Source organism: Cylas formicarius, unplaced genomic scaffold (genome assembly GCF_029955315.1).
Source record: "Cylas formicarius isolate icCylForm1 unplaced genomic scaffold, icCylForm1.1 PGA_scaffold_7__23_contigs__length_41026272, whole genome shotgun sequence".
NCBI lineage: Eukaryota > Metazoa > Arthropoda > Insecta > Coleoptera > Brentidae > Cylas > Cylas formicarius.
The window spans coordinates 25,692,742-25,708,883 of record NW_026844352.1 but is presented as its reverse complement, the minus strand read 5'-3'; the positions used below and the strand labels follow the sequence as shown (position 1 = coordinate 25,708,883).

Sequence of the window (16,142 nt, the reverse complement as noted above, 5' to 3'; positions counted from 1 at the left end):
CAAAAAAAGGATATTAGGCGCTTTTAAACAGAACCTTGTCATCATTATAATAAAAAAGTCATTCTCTTTATCAAAAATATATCTTTTCAACCTTTTTTTTGTAATTAGGCAAGGATAAGTCATGTCAAAAAATCTACTGGAAGTTTGTTGAACAATTTAGGATCTTTTTTTGAAAAGATGTTCGATGTTGGAGAGGTTTTTCTTGTATTAGCACTATTTAGTTCCCTAAAAGATACAAGCTTGAAGTTTGAAGGTTTTAAGACAAAAATTTAAGCGTCAGTTGTTTCTGTTTGTGTATAACGTTATTTTCTGTCATTCTCCGCAGCCATTTAAGCGGGGAGTAAACTGAATTAGCATATGATAACCTGGATATAATTAATGACTCACATAGAGATAAGTCAAGGTTGGAACCCGTTATTTCACTATTTCGATAGAGTTTCCTAAGCGATCCTTAGGAGTATTGACAGAGCTAATTGTCATGTCCCAGATCAGTTTTAAACTCTACCTATTTTTGTGGTTCAAATAATATAGATGTTGATTTACTCGCTTATTAAGCTTTGAGTTATGTTTCAAAATAATAGAAAGGTAGCTTTTATACCTTCATATTTTGCAGAAGTTTCAAAAACCTAGTTATAGAAAAGACTTTAGAAATTAGTTTTTCTGGCTAGCACAAAATGTATTGTTCAAAAATGCTTTGCCAGATGCCATTAAAGAATAGATTACAAGTAATACATTATATATATATATATATATATATATATATATATATATATATATATATATATATATATATATATATATATATATATATATATATATATATATATATATATATGATGACACTATATTCCGGGATATCATCCGTTCGCTCGTTGAACTCCGACTGGAATCCTGCATCCGACTGGAATCCTGCAAATCTTGCATCCGACTGGAATCCTGCAGACGTTTCGCCAAAATCTCACTTGGCATCTTCAATGCTCGCGCTCCGAAAACACTTCGAACGGAGCGCGAGCATTGAAGATGCCAAGTGAGATTTTGGCGAAACGTCTGCAGGATTCCAGTCGGATGCAAGATTTGCAGGATTCCAGTCGGATGCAGGATTCCAGTCGGAGTTCAACGAGCGAACGGATGATATCCCGGAATATAGTGTCATCACATTTTTCCATCCGTGAATCAATACGTGAGAATATATATATATATATATATATATATATATATATATATATATATATATATATATATATATATATATATATATATATATATATATATATATATTGGTGGTAATCCGGGTGTTCATCCGTTCGTTGTTTGACCCTGGAGTAGGATCATTCGCCTGACGTTTCGCCAAAATATCACTTGGCATCTTCAAGTGATATTTTGGCGAAACGTCAGGCGAATGATCCTACTCCAGGGTCAAACAACGAACGGATGAACACCCGGATAACCACCAATACACATAGTTCCATCCGTGAAGGACTAAAACAAAACATATATATATATATATATATATATATATATATATATATATATATATATATATATATATATATATATATATATATATATATATATATATATATATATATATATATATATATATATATATAATATAAGTAATAGATTAAGTTTTGTTGGTTGTAATGTTGTGTTATGTGCCTAGAATTTCGTTTATTACAGAATAAATTAAATCCAAAAATGATAGTCAATGCATGAGAACGCCAAACTTTTTGAACTACTATATCTAAAGCTTTCAATCAATCTGAATATCATTGGAAAAGGGCATAAAACTCCTCAAACCATATAAGTGAAGCCTCGCGCATTCGCCAATACATCAAGAATGCCACTTTGTTTTGGAATATCATGACAATCAAGTAACCAACTGAATAAATTGTTTTTTTTTTGAAAATATTTCTGTAGATCATATTCAAAAATTCAAGCTAATATCAGACTGAGGTGGCTTTTGCTTGACGAAAATCCATTTAACATTGGAACATTTAAATTAAAACAAAAAATGTTCAGATTTTCACAGTTTTTAATAAATTTAAGAAATTTCGAAAATTTAGAAATATGTATCTAAATTTGGTATTAATATTGCTTTTAAAACTAAAAACATCATAAGACATTTTCTAAAAAACAATAAAACTATATTACGAAAAACTCAAAAATCTCTTAACGAACACAAAAGGGCGATAAAAATAAAAGTTCAGCTCCTAACTATGCAATTCATTTAAATTCAGAAATGCCCAAGACGATAATTTTGATATTTTACATAATCATTCAAAAAGCAAAAAACTAAATTTGCTGGAAGCCATGGAGATTAACAAAATGAGATATTCGAATTTATTACTTAATGACCAATTGGATTTAAATGCGTCGCCGTTGTTAAATTTAAATTTATAACCCTATACCCGTAATTAAAAAAAAATCTATTACTACCTATTTTATATGTACATATGTCGGAATATAGTCATATTTTGTATTTGATAAAGTCACGGTGTTGCCGAAACAGCGGTCATAAAGTATTAAAAACATTTTTTGTTGTAATTTAATGATCATCTAGTGGCAGATGTGGGGTGCAAATTAACGCATGTGCGACATTGGCGGCGCTTGGTCAGTACAATCAATAAAAAAATATAAAAAAAATTAAAAAAGTTGTATCTCATGGGCAAAAGTCAAAGGAATTAATTTTCAGCAATTTTCTCGAGTGTTAATAAAAGTGCATATTCTGTTTGCCTGAGTAAACACATTTATTATTATATTTCTTTGCTTTCTAACCATTAAGGCATTAGGATGTCACTTTTTTTACGCATTTTTAGTTTAGTACTTTGATTCTTATCGTATATAAGTTATTTATTAATCTTATTGCTGAGAAAGGTGTAGTGTAAAGTTCGTATAATGAAAGATCTCACACAACAAAAATGAAAACAAAAATGTGAAATAGATATTTTCTAATTGTTTGCATAGTTGGTTCGGGGTTTTCAGATAACGTTAAAACATAACCAAGGTTAACGACACATAACGCAATCGATAGATCTGGAAGGCACCATTAATTAAAAATCAAACATATCAAAGAGCTAGAGGAAAGGCCTCGTCGTCTATCTATTTTATTTATGCGTAATTAAATCCTCAACATCATCACTCTCTTGGAGGTTTCTGGGAGAAAATTTTGCATTCGTTACGGCGTATATAAGATCCTTGATAACGCTAGACGCAGCTCTTTAAGTAGTTTATCATTACTTTACAGACAGAATGTCATTACTCGCATTCCAACGTTTCTCTTTACTAATCCTTTCCATCTAAAAAGGCGCACCGTATAAATGCGTCAAGATTTTGTTCGCTTCATCGCTCAAATTTTAGGAAATTTATGAATTTGCTCAGAAACGACCTTAGTGAACTCATTTATCAGAGTTAATATTTCCATCTCAGCATTGTATAATTTTCATGCTGGTCCCAGCGTTACGTTCTCCTCGTCAAATTTTTCATGCGGAATTTAAGTGGTTTCGTTTATTTTCCTGTTTATTATAACTCTTTAAAGTAAACTAATTAATTTATAAAATGCATTAAATAAGCAAATAAGTTTCTAGTAATTAAACATAAAGGGTGGATAGTTTTTGGATTATATGGCACAATAATGTCAATCTCAGGGTCAATTGACTACATCGAACCCGTAGATTATTGTAGCATTAACTATAGAGTATACGTATTTTCAAAAAAAAAAAAAAAAACTTGTGGTAAAGTATTAACCGGAATACAAGCAAATTAACTGGTTTGAAGTAAAATACATTGAAATTATAAAAGACTCATGAATAACGATGGCTACTAAAAACGAAAAATTGGTGTTTAGTCAACATGGTTATAAATACATCATGTTCTAGCGATTCCTTAATTAATCGATTTGTATGTAAATGTCCCCATTACTTCATTATGTTCCTTTGAAATACGGCGACGCACAGTCCCATATTGGGTTGTTCTGCCTAAATTGCTAATCGATATAATTTTAAAGTAATTCGACTAATTTTCACGATAGCTTTGACTGTCAACCGTGAAATTTTCCCGAGAGGGTTTATTCTGCATGACAGATATATCGTTAGAAGTCATATATTGCCTAATTATTCCGAGCATTATGATGATAATCTGGAATTGTACCTGTTGGTTAAATTCGGAGATATAGCTTATTCGCACATATAAGAAAGTCACTAGGTAGTGCACGACATATAGCGTTAACTTTTTTCGACAGTCGCAAATTTAGTAGGAGTAATAAATTTATTTTTCATTATATTAAATTTCAAATATGTGAAAGTTTTGAATGTAAATAAAATTTTCTACAACTTCTTTTTTTTCTTTGATGTTTTTTTTGAAAGGAAGGATATTTGTGTAGGTACCTGAACGCCCTGGCCTTCTTCCATGTTGTTTGTACGAGGTGTCCAATATAATGTAACTATATAACTTATCTCTGAATATACAGGGTGTACGAAAAAATCTTAAATACAAAAGTCATCGGGTTTGAAATATTTTTGCATATACAGTGTTGCTTGATTAAATACAACTTCATTTTTGGATTCTACTCAATTGTCTAGGAAAATTTCATAAATAATGTTCTATACCTATGTCTAATGGTTTTTGACATATTTAAGTTTTTATTTCAAATATGTAATTCGCAGGCCCTGAAAAAAATACCAATTTTTCCTAAAATGAAATTTCTATTTTTTAATTTGTCTATAATACGTTGTTGACAAGAACGTACTTTAATAGCATTTTTATAATATTTTGACAGTTAATAATACAGGTCGTTTAAAAAGTAAGATTAAATACTAAATGAAGAAAACTCCCAAAAATCTTTTTTTTTAAAGGAAACCCCCAAAGTTCATAATTTTATCTTATTTACCATTAAAAATAAAAGTGAGTTTGTATAAGGTTGTCTATGCTAAAAATGTTTAGTTTTCGAAAGATTTACAAATTAATATTCTTATATGACGATTTTGCTGCATGTTTCAAGCTTTGTTATACTTGACAACGAATAAAAAGTCAAGAAGGCAATGATAAACAAAAAAGCCGAGAATGTCGCAGGCTCTCGGTAAAATGTAATTTCGTCGTTTTTAAATTTATTTCTGCCAATAATATCGCTCTATGCACTGGTTAAGAGAGCTTACAGTTATGTAACTGCTTTATTCGCAATAATAAAAGTCCAGGCTTGGTCCTTCGGGAGAACCGGCAGTATGTTCCATTAAACAAAAAGTGAAGTTGTGTTTACCCAGCCAACACTGAGTGCGGTATATGCAAAAATATAATAAAATAAAACTTCTTTGCAAACCAGATGAATTTTCAATTTAAGATTTTTTCGTACACCCTGTATATTCTTAGATATATAGTTACGTTGTACTGGCCACCCTGTACACAAATAATGAAACATTTTATCATTTTAAAACTCCAATGTTTTAAAGACACGCCAAGACTATTCAAATCAAGGAGAGGGACGACGGCGTTTTTATAGTAATTTGTGAAAGACTTTCGGGCATTGGACGGACACATTATTCCGTGTTCACGAACTGTCTTTAAGACATTTTTAAATTTGGCAAGTTAGCCGAGAAAGCGAATCATTTTCAAAAACAAACAAATGTTAGACAGAATACCATTTTTTTTTTACAATTTTTATTCATTTTGGGAGGAATACCAGTCAACTAATCAAAACTAGTTAAACCTGTGCGTTAAGTCGGTTTCTTCTATTTGCGAATAAACTTTACTATATACAGTATGTTATGAAAAGGTGTAATTGAAATTGTAGTTTCGTATATCATATCAGCATAATAAGAGGGCATTTAAGTATACGTTACGTATACGTGGATACGAATTTTGTAAAGTAGTAGTAGGCCAAAACCAATCTAAAGCACTCTTTATTGTCTTTATTGAATTTTGTATTGAAATTATGAACTAAATTGGCCTTCATTTCATAGAATACCAATAATAATTGAATTATGACAAGAAGGGTTTCCAAGATATTATTGTGAGTTGGCTGACTATGGATATAGCGCAGCGGTTGTCTTTCTATTCGCGTTTTCAAGACTCAGAATTTGGTTTTGGACTCTATCTCTAGGGTTGGGCACACTTACGGCTGTGACATTTTATATTTAAAAATCGTGTAGGTACAGAAACCAGATATGATTAACTGCTTATCAACGTTATTTTCTGCCAACCGATAATTTAGTGAGCAATTGGTCGATAAATTAGCGGAAGTGATAAACACAGCAATGACCTATATCTCGACACGCAATGAAGTGTGTCACCGGCACCCACGTCATTAAAATCCAGAGTTTAACCAAATATTCGCTAAAACAAATTTGTGAAACTTTTATCAATAGTTAATTTTATCGAAAGGTAAATACTATGGGCAAAATATTTAAAAAATCATGTTTCTATTTTCTTGCTGTTTTGAAGCAATGTACCCAGAAGCTGGAAGTAGAAGAGGAGTTAGAAAGAGTATAGTGGGGAACTAATATTTTTTGCAGCTTAAGGTTTTATTATTAACTGACGAATATTGAAGAGGAGTTTGGAAGAAATCTTAGCTTTTAAAACAGTTTTAGTACTTTTATAAGAAAACAAAACCTAGCACCTACTCTACAGCTAGTATAAATCATGAACTCCCATGCACATAATTTTAGAAGACACCTTTTTTATAACTCCAAACTTTATATAGATATTTATAGAAAACGAAACACACTTCGTTCAACAATAAATAAATAAACAACCGAAAAGAGAGATTATGAGTAGATAATTGACATTTGAGCATTAATACTTTTCGATTTGGTTTCCGGTTTCCGGCACAGGTTTTTATAAGTACCTTTTTAACCTTTAACTAATAAAACAATAAGTAGCCTAAAATCACCTTGGGTTTTATTGCAAGGTGATTATCTAAAAAAAACCATGAGGGTTTTAAAGCGCTCAAAACGCGACGCTTCGGTTTTTGGACAGGTAAAATATGAAATTACTCGATACATTTGATTGTCTCATATTGTGTCAAGCCGTAGGAAGTTTTTTATTGTTTAATAAGATATTTTCATAATGTCAAATTAAAAATCAATTGCTGTCAAGTAAAAGCTATAGAATATAATACAAGCACGTACAATAAAATGTATTTCTTGCCATTATAATAGTATATTATTCAAAGAATGTGGCAAAGGGCATTTGAGCCACGAGTATATTTGGCACGAGCGGACCGAGTGTTTAATAAACGAGTGACTTAAAAAGTTTACCAAACGTGTTGCATGGTATGCTTTTTTTACGACCATTAGTTTTTCGGTAAATTTTGGAAAAGCAACGCGAATACGTGACGTGAGGTGACCATCAGAACTGACAAACGTCAAAATTCAAGCCGTGGGTAATATCTCTGAAATTATCCGATTAGTCCCAAACCCGTGGGTAATATCCGCGAGCAATTGATTCGTTTTCAGGTTTGAAGAAATAGGCAATCGAAACGTAATTATTATCATTATAAAATTTAAAAAAATGTTAGATTATAACTTTCTTCAGTGATAGATCGTGCCAAATTAGACTCTATTTTTATGAATTACATAATATAGTTCTGTCAAATTTTTATAACTCAGTGGTTGTATCTTCGATAGATGTATACAAAAAATGGCAACCATTATTAGAATTGCAATTGTAATTCGATTTAAAATATGTAAATACAATATAATTTAATTTCAATCATTTTTTAAAGGTTTATTCTCGGATATGTAGTTCTTTTGTTATTTACAAATTGTATTTGCCTACCTAGCGCTTTAAAAAAATACAGGAAAATGTGAAAGAAATTACTTCGTTAAGCTGATATCAGATCTTGGGATTTTGATAAATATAGGTCAAATTTCATTCACAGCTACGCAAACTATGGAATAAACTAACATTTATTAGTAAACAAAACTCATTTTATTTACCATGAAATATCGATATCAACAGACAACAAAAACACATTAAAATAATCTTGTGGGCTTCCAATTTTAGCCATTTTATTTAATACTAAATTAACATCTTTAACGACGCTATAAGTGACATTTTACAAACAAATTCGAGGAATTCGTTATTGTGTATTGTGACGAATAAAGAACACTCAATTTAAAATAAGGGCATTTGACGTCTATCAAAGTCTTGCGTTCGGTAGTCTCGCTTGAATGAAGTCATTTCCATCACATTTCACATTTTCCTTTGTAAACGGTGAACGCGAAACGTTAAGAGTAAGCAGTACATCTCAAAAATAATTCAAAGATGTTGTTTCCTAAAAAAGGCAGAAGTACCATATAAAAAAATAACAGATTTTAGTGCACTGGAAATAATTTAATGAATTTATTTAATTGTTCATGATCATATTTGGAATACTGATATTCAAATCAATCTTACCTGTTTGAGTACTGGAATCAAAAAACGTACTGCTAGTCTCTACTGTCATGGATGCAACGGTTCCGTCCACTATTTGAACGGACGAATCTCTTCTACCTCGATATCTGTAATTGGCAAAGGTCGTACATTACATATATTTATTAACAAAGAAATTATTAATAACGAAACACTGTTTCTTTAATAGCGATATTCGCAAATTTACTGTTAATGCTGAACTTCGTTTGTATAAAAATATTATCTTGATATCGCTAGCTAACCAACCATTTCGCAAGTTAGTTTTGATTTGAACAGCTCTGTAGGTTTCACAGAAATTTGAAAAAATATTATTTTAAAGTTTCTAAAATGGCCACCAGGGAGCGTAATTGCTACCTTGAATTTTCAAACTCGGCTTGGATAAAAATTTCTTTCCATAATTAAAGTGAGCACTATTTTAAAGCTGAAATAAATTCAAATATTTTTGTTTACTGTTTGCTTTATCTCCGCAAGAAAATGGTGGGAATTTTCGAATATTTTCTTAAGCAAATGTTCATATCACCATAAAGGCTTAACACATTCAATAAACTTGCAGTAATTAAAAAGACTTTTTCTAGACTATCAATCGTTGTGTGAGCGACGCGAGAAAAATTTCTGATTAAAAATAAATGCGATATACATTTTTTTAATGTGATTAGTTAGTCAGTCAAATAACAGTTCAATATCCCAGTGAAATAGCATTTCAATATCTTTATCCTAATCTAAAACATGAATATTAGAAGTTAATCTTAAAAGAAAGCTAGATATTGGGAAAAGTGTCCGTTTTACCGGTTGTTATGTATATTTAATTATACCGAATTTACGAAACAATAAGCTAGTTTATTATTTAGGATGCCAAATGATATTTATTATTTATTAACTATTTTATAATACTTTCGAGGGGCACCGAATGGCTCCATACCTGACATTTTCTTCTTTTTCGATATTTTTAGTGGTTGTCAAATATTTAGTAATATCACTTATTTGTCAATTGATAATTAGGTTTAATTAGGTCAACTAACCAAAAGTAATTAATTGTTGTAAATTTATCAATTTTATTCTTTATTGAATTATTTAAGTAATAAAATGTGTTTTGAAATAATAGGTATTTTTCTTAGTTTCTAAAGCGTCGATTTTTTTCCAGACACTGAATTGCGATAAGTTTAAATAAGATATTTTTCATGCCACACACATTTAACAAATTTAAACTAAACTGGTAGGCAATCAATATATGCATCGATGGTTAGATAAAAACAAAATTTGTTTTCATGACAGTCCTGATAATTAAAAATTGACTATTTCTCTTTTAAAATGGTTTCCTACATTTTACTACTTATGATTTAGCATCCCAAATAATAAATTAGCGTTATATTTAGTGAACTTTTTTTTAAGCCTTAAATTCTTATATTCACATTGTAGGTAAGAAACAAGATATTCAGATGCTATTTTGCTGGGTTGTAGGACCCGTAGTTAACTATATAATGACATAAAAATCTCATAGTGTTTCATTTTTTTTGTTTTTTTTTAGATAAAGTCGGACGTCACTTGGGGCAATGGCAATCGCGTCACTCATAGCACGATTGATAGCCTAGAAGATAGTACTCGCTTTAATCACTGTTAACATTAGCAATTTTTGTAGAAATCCAGTTTTATAAAAAAGATATCAAATACGTCCTCTAGTGATACCATTTGCATTCCATTTTCCTGGAAATTAAATTTAACGCAATTCAAATTGTTTATTTTCATCGATTCAAATTAAAACCAATTGGCGGTGTCTTAATATCCAATAGCAGGTCGCATTCAACGAACCTTTGGCATTCGTCACTTTGTGACGATTGTCTTCGAAAATTTCTACATCTTATCATTTCCTCGGTAGTAGACTGACGGCGAAAACCTCTGGCTATAAGAATTTCTTCTGTTGTGGATTGTCGTCTGATTGCTGGTCTATAATTTTCAGTGGTAGGTGGCGGACCGCGATTGCATGGGCTGGGATCTCGAGAGGAACAACTGGAACTATCTGGAGACCTGCGAAATAAGAATGTGATTGTCCAAATAGTGGGATTTCACCAGATATAAATTTTATCTTCGGAATTTGCACTTCTTCTTTGTCAAATAACTTGTAATATTCGTAAACAAACTAGAAATATTGTTGTATTTAGAATAATAATAATAATAATAATAGCAATAATAATAATAAATATCCTTTACAATAACAAAAAAAACAATATACAGTATTAAAATTTTTCAACGAAAAGTAAACAGATAGCTCAAAAGCGGCGCAGTCTAACTTTAAATAGCTACTCTACTGAACCTGTAAAGAACTATTTATATAATTAATTTGCGCACTTTTTCTTGAAATAAAATTGGATGAATAACAAATAAAATATGAAAAATACCTGCAAAATCGATCGACAAACTATAGAAAATGCAATTAAAGATTAATAATTTGATAACTCAATATAATCCCTTGCTAATAACATAATTAGCAACAACGTTATTAATATTTGTAACAAAAGATCTTTGTACCTTTTTTTAAATGAATATAAATTTAAGTTACTGAATTTCTTTGACAAAGAATTATAAACACGGATTGCGTTGAATTTGAAAGATCTGCGAAACAAGGCACTCCGATGATGTATCATCGTTAATCCTACATCACAGAATGGATAGTACTCCTAGGAGTAAGCTGCTCTCTCAGCAAAGTGGGTGAATCGAGGTTATGGACAATTTTCGTAACGAATACGTTGAAATGAAAAGCTCTTCTTTGTTTCATTTTGAGTCAATTAAGTTGACGATATGCACAAGCATTCTGCAACCTCTAAATAAGGCACTTACACTCGTCATCAATAAAAAAACCATACACTACATCACAATAGTTAAAATGTGAGATAATAAGTCACTCACATACTGGTTTCCTTAGTCTAAAATTTAAAATATGCCTATTACTATATAAGATTTTTAGTGAGAAATATGGATTTTGAAAGATATTTTTTAACCCCCAATTTTTTTGCTGAATCGACAACGGAAGGTTTAATGTTATCTAACATTATGTTAATATTTTGTTTAAGTAGCTTAACTTTATTTTTATTTCTAAATATCATTAAATGCGATTTTGATGGGTTTAGCTTTAAATTATGGGCACGAGAAAGTTCACTAATCCTGTTAAGATCTTGATTTATATATACCTCTGCATCCATGCTACTATTAAAATCAAAACAGCAATACAACTAAGTATCGTCGGCATATGCCTGAACGTTGCAAAAATTTAAAGATTTTAAAATGTCAGAGGTGTAAATAAAAAAAAAATAACGGCCCCAAAATGGAACCTTGCGGCGCTCTAGAGAAAATTTCAATTTCTTTGGAATATCTGCTATCACAGTATATTTTTTTTATATTTTCATATTTTTTAATCAGCTATCCTGAATTAGAGGAAAAACCATAGAAATTGAGCTTGGAAATCAATAGGTCATGGTTCACCGTATCAAATGCATTCAACAAATCAAAAAGTATTAAGGCAGTCATTAGTTTTTTCTCAGTGACTCGGTCAATATCATCAGTCACACTTACAAGAGCATTCGCTATTATCCTATATAAGTATATATATAAGTACACATTTGATTATAAAGAACTTTTTCGTATATTTTTAATAGTTGATTTGATTATTCTTACGTCATTGAAACTTGTGGGGGCATTATTTTATTTATTATTATAGGATATATGAATTTCCAAGTGACATTTTCCAGCGTTTTGGAAAATAGTTTACTTCTATGCAAGAATCAATAATGAAAGGACTGCAATATTTAAGCATAAGTTGGAGACATTTCGTCAACTCCAGTGGCATTTGTTTTAATTTAATGAATATATTTATGAACATCAGCAAGATTTGTTAATTCAAAGAAAAGAAAAGTGTAGAGTATTATTAAAACAATTGATATTATTGTACTTCATCATTACAGTGTGATTTATTTTGAGGTAACTACGAAAAGAACGTATTACTTTCTTCAGGGTAATTGAAGTTATTTGGAAGAGTAGTGCGTTTTTTTGAATTAATATTAAAACTCTTTAGAGCTCTCTAAGTTTGTTTGGTGTAATTAAAATTGCACAATGAATCTAGATATATCCTGTTTTCGCTACTTATTGTAGACGATGTAAGATTTCTTAGATTTTCATTATTATTCCTAGTTCTTTTAAATCTTTGTAAAATATTTTCGTTTGGTATCGCAATTGATAACTTGTTGCAGTAAATATTGTTCTTAAACTCCTGGTGGAACCAAATCGTCAATTTTCTTATGGATTTGGCAACGGGAGTGTGAAAACATTTACAAATTGTTTAAATATTTTAGGAAATAATGTTTGAATAACTATAAAAGACAATTAGAGAGAAGAGCTGAATGTAATGTATAGTTGCTATTCAATACAATTAATATGGGTGTGTCGTATGTAAAATAAAGTTGCTGTAGAAAGATTTATTTCAAGAAGCCAGTTCCGGAAAGTTACCTCAAAAATCGCTCTATTTCTTTTGTTGATAAGTTTTGCTTTTAATGAAATCTTTCCGGAGATGAATAAACGTTTTTTTTTTAATTCATGCAATGGTATGTAATATTACAAAAAACAACGTATCAAAAATATTCAATTTTTTTAATGTTTTTAGTGTAAACAAAACGCCTGGAGTAATTCAATTTCACTCTAATTTTTCTATAAATATTTCTTCTAAGCTTTGCGGATGTCTTTGTACTTTTTGCTTTTATTTACAAATAAGCCTTAGTCGTTTTTGGAGGAGATTAGAATATGAAACTAATTTTACAGCGAGGCTGTTTAAAAAAAAAGTATTTCGAAAACTCAATTTCATCTAAAAAAAACTATCTGTTGAGATTTCTTCCAAAGTTCAAAATGTAATACAAAATGAATTTTAATTTACAACAAAACTAACTTAGTTTACTAATTAAAATGTAAAAAAAATATCCGCCGCGACATGAATCGCTAAAATCGTTACAACCTAGTCTTGTAATGATTATAGTGCAAGTGACTCCCATGAATCATTCCTTTGCCCGACGAATAACAACCCCTATACGCTCTAAATGAAATTTTAATATCCAAATACAATAGCCTCATAATTTTTCATCCACTTATAACGGCGAGTGTGCTTATGAAAAAGGACTAAAAGGAATTCTGTTAGCCCGGAAAATGACCGCAAATAATACTGTTTGCTCGGAAACATTTCTACAAAACTCACACAAAAATTATGTAATACAAACAAATATGTTAATGGCATGGCCGCTGGTTTGGTAGCGCCTAAAAACGCCAATTAGATGAAGGTGTATTTTACATATGTATATGCAAAGTTATAACTATGTACAGTCTGTCCCACTTTTTGTTGGATAGAACTCTCACAAATGCATTAAAACTTTGTTTTGGTTATTGCATTAACCTAAACTCAACTGAGACTATTTAACAAAAGAAAGAGAACAGAGAAGTACGATTAGGATTTTTTTAGAGAATTTAGTTTCGACTAAAGTCATAAAGCGGAAAATCTGTACTGATTTTTTTCAAATTGAAAATAACAACAGATTCCTATTCAGGACTACCTAAAAGTGCCTAGACCATATCTTGAACACTTTTCCGAATTTCATTATTCATTTCTTTGTCGTTCAAGAGAATTGGTTAGTATATACATTATACCTTTCAATTACTATAGATAATGATGTTGTTTTAAGATGATACTAAAAAATAAATATTCCTTAAATATCCTGCACCGTCACCAACTAGATAAAATTAACCATAGTTACTTTCTAAACCAAATTAAAATATAAAGTAGTTAGTGAAACAGTATGCCGACGTCAATCAGTTTTGATATTATCAAATTTAAAAAAATACAGCGTTCAGAGGTCTGCTTGCATCATGTGGAATAACCATACTCAACTTTAAGAAAATCGTTAGCATCTTTCAGTAAAATCTAAGTATACAGGGTGTCCGGAAATACGTTTAGAGACTTGAACATTTTAATCTAGTTAGGGATAAGTTAGCCTCTACCAATTCCAACGAATCTGATAACGGTTATTATGGATATTAATAAAAAAATTGACTAAAGTTTGGCGACATTCAGTAAATTGTTTTTTTTTCTCGAAAACACAGCAGTTGCATTTTTAAATGCTTAATTTGAAAAAAGAAAGTTAAAACAGTCAGTCACAATAAACAACTACTAAATTTCAATAAAATCGGTAAAGAGATATTTAAGATATTTATTAAAAACACATTTTTTTTAAATAGTTTGACGCCCTATATTTTGAAAAGTAAATTTTCGCGCCAATGTTTACTTCTTTAATTATTAGAACGTTATTTCCGGGCACCATGTATAAGTCTGTTTTGCTCCACCATTACGGTTTAAGTGCTGGTACGTGTGATTGTGTAATCCATGAATTCGGTTATTAGCATTAGGTTATTGCAACAGTAAGTGATTTTTTTTGAAAAAAAAAACTGGAAAAGTTATCAAACTTCATCCGGAACCTTTTTTTTACATTTACTAAATGGGCTTTCGAAAACCCGTGAAAAATATAGTAGTTCTTTCAAATGAAATGGAGAAAGTATTTCGACAAATTATTATAGATTTTTGTATAAAAAAAATTTTTTTGAAAAGAAGTTTTTGATTTGTACTAAATAATTATTAAATACTTTGCTTTGTTAAAATTATTTCTAAATCAATTAAAAACAGTGTGGATTAAAAGATGTGTCTCCTTCCACTGAAGATGAATTCAAATTTTAATTTTTCACAAACTGAAATTTCCCTTAGCCAATTCTATGAAAATTCATCCATTACAACATTTATTGAAGAAACTTTTCTTTTATGAGAGTCTGCAACTTCGCTAACAGAGACTTTTGTAAAATTTTATTTTGGACACCATAAAATCAAACTTCACTAATATAACAATTCAAATCACGCCGACTGTTACGTATTGGAAAAAAATCCAGATATTCTTTATGCGACGTGACTTTTGATTTCTAAAAGTTTAAGTCTTTGATGTTCAAAAAAGAGCAAGTGAATGGTCTTTTGTGTATATCATTAACTTTTATGACTCCATCATCTGACTGTAAGAGAATATTTATCACCGTTTTTGGTTAATAGCCCACCATTCCAAATAATATGCAAAATAAAATTGTTGTTGTAGAAGGCTTAATAATTAATAGTTTGATTCCAAAATTGTATGTATTGTGTTGTAATGTATCTTGGTTTTATATAATTATATTGAATACACAAACATATATCAAAACCAAAAAATATTTTTGTTCCTTGAGAAATCAGATGTTATCAACCAGAAACAGAAAGTGTTTCCTTTATAATAATCAAACATTTTATTTATGTTAAAGTTTGTAAAATTAGTTCTCATACCTGCCGATTATTATTACGGTTTTCATAAAAATAAGGTTTCTGGGATATGTGAAGTCTTATTATGGTTACTTTTTAAAATTATTCAGGTTGTCCCAAAAATATTAAAAATAAAATAAGTTATATAGGATTCTACGATCAGAATATGTGTAGGTTTCAATAAGGTTCTTGATGTTAAGGTTATTTAAGGAATTTGAGTTCTGTCAAAATGTAATCTCACTTTAATTTCTGAAATAAATAGGAAGAACACTACATTTTTTAACTTACCAGCGGACGAATTTTTTAATTACCCTCTATTCTCGTTCTCGCATTTGGTGCTTTTCGAGGCATTTTCTAAATTAATGTTTGATTGCATCTA

At 30.1% G+C, this 16,142-nt stretch overlaps 1 protein-coding gene across 1 annotated transcript in view; it reads right to left on the bottom strand.

The window, feature by feature from the left end:
• LOC132705096 (uncharacterized) overlaps positions 1–16,142 on the bottom strand; it is a 115,728-nt gene that overhangs the window by 661 nt on the left and 98,925 nt on the right. Inside the window, exons 11-12 of the mRNA XM_060675527.1 lie at positions 10,213–10,428; positions 8,392–8,495 (exon numbers count right to left, since the gene is read on the bottom strand). Of these exons, the coding sequence (XP_060531510.1) occupies positions 8,392–8,495; positions 10,213–10,428 (320 nt within the window). The remainder of the gene's footprint in view (positions 1–8,391; positions 8,496–10,212; positions 10,429–16,142) is intronic.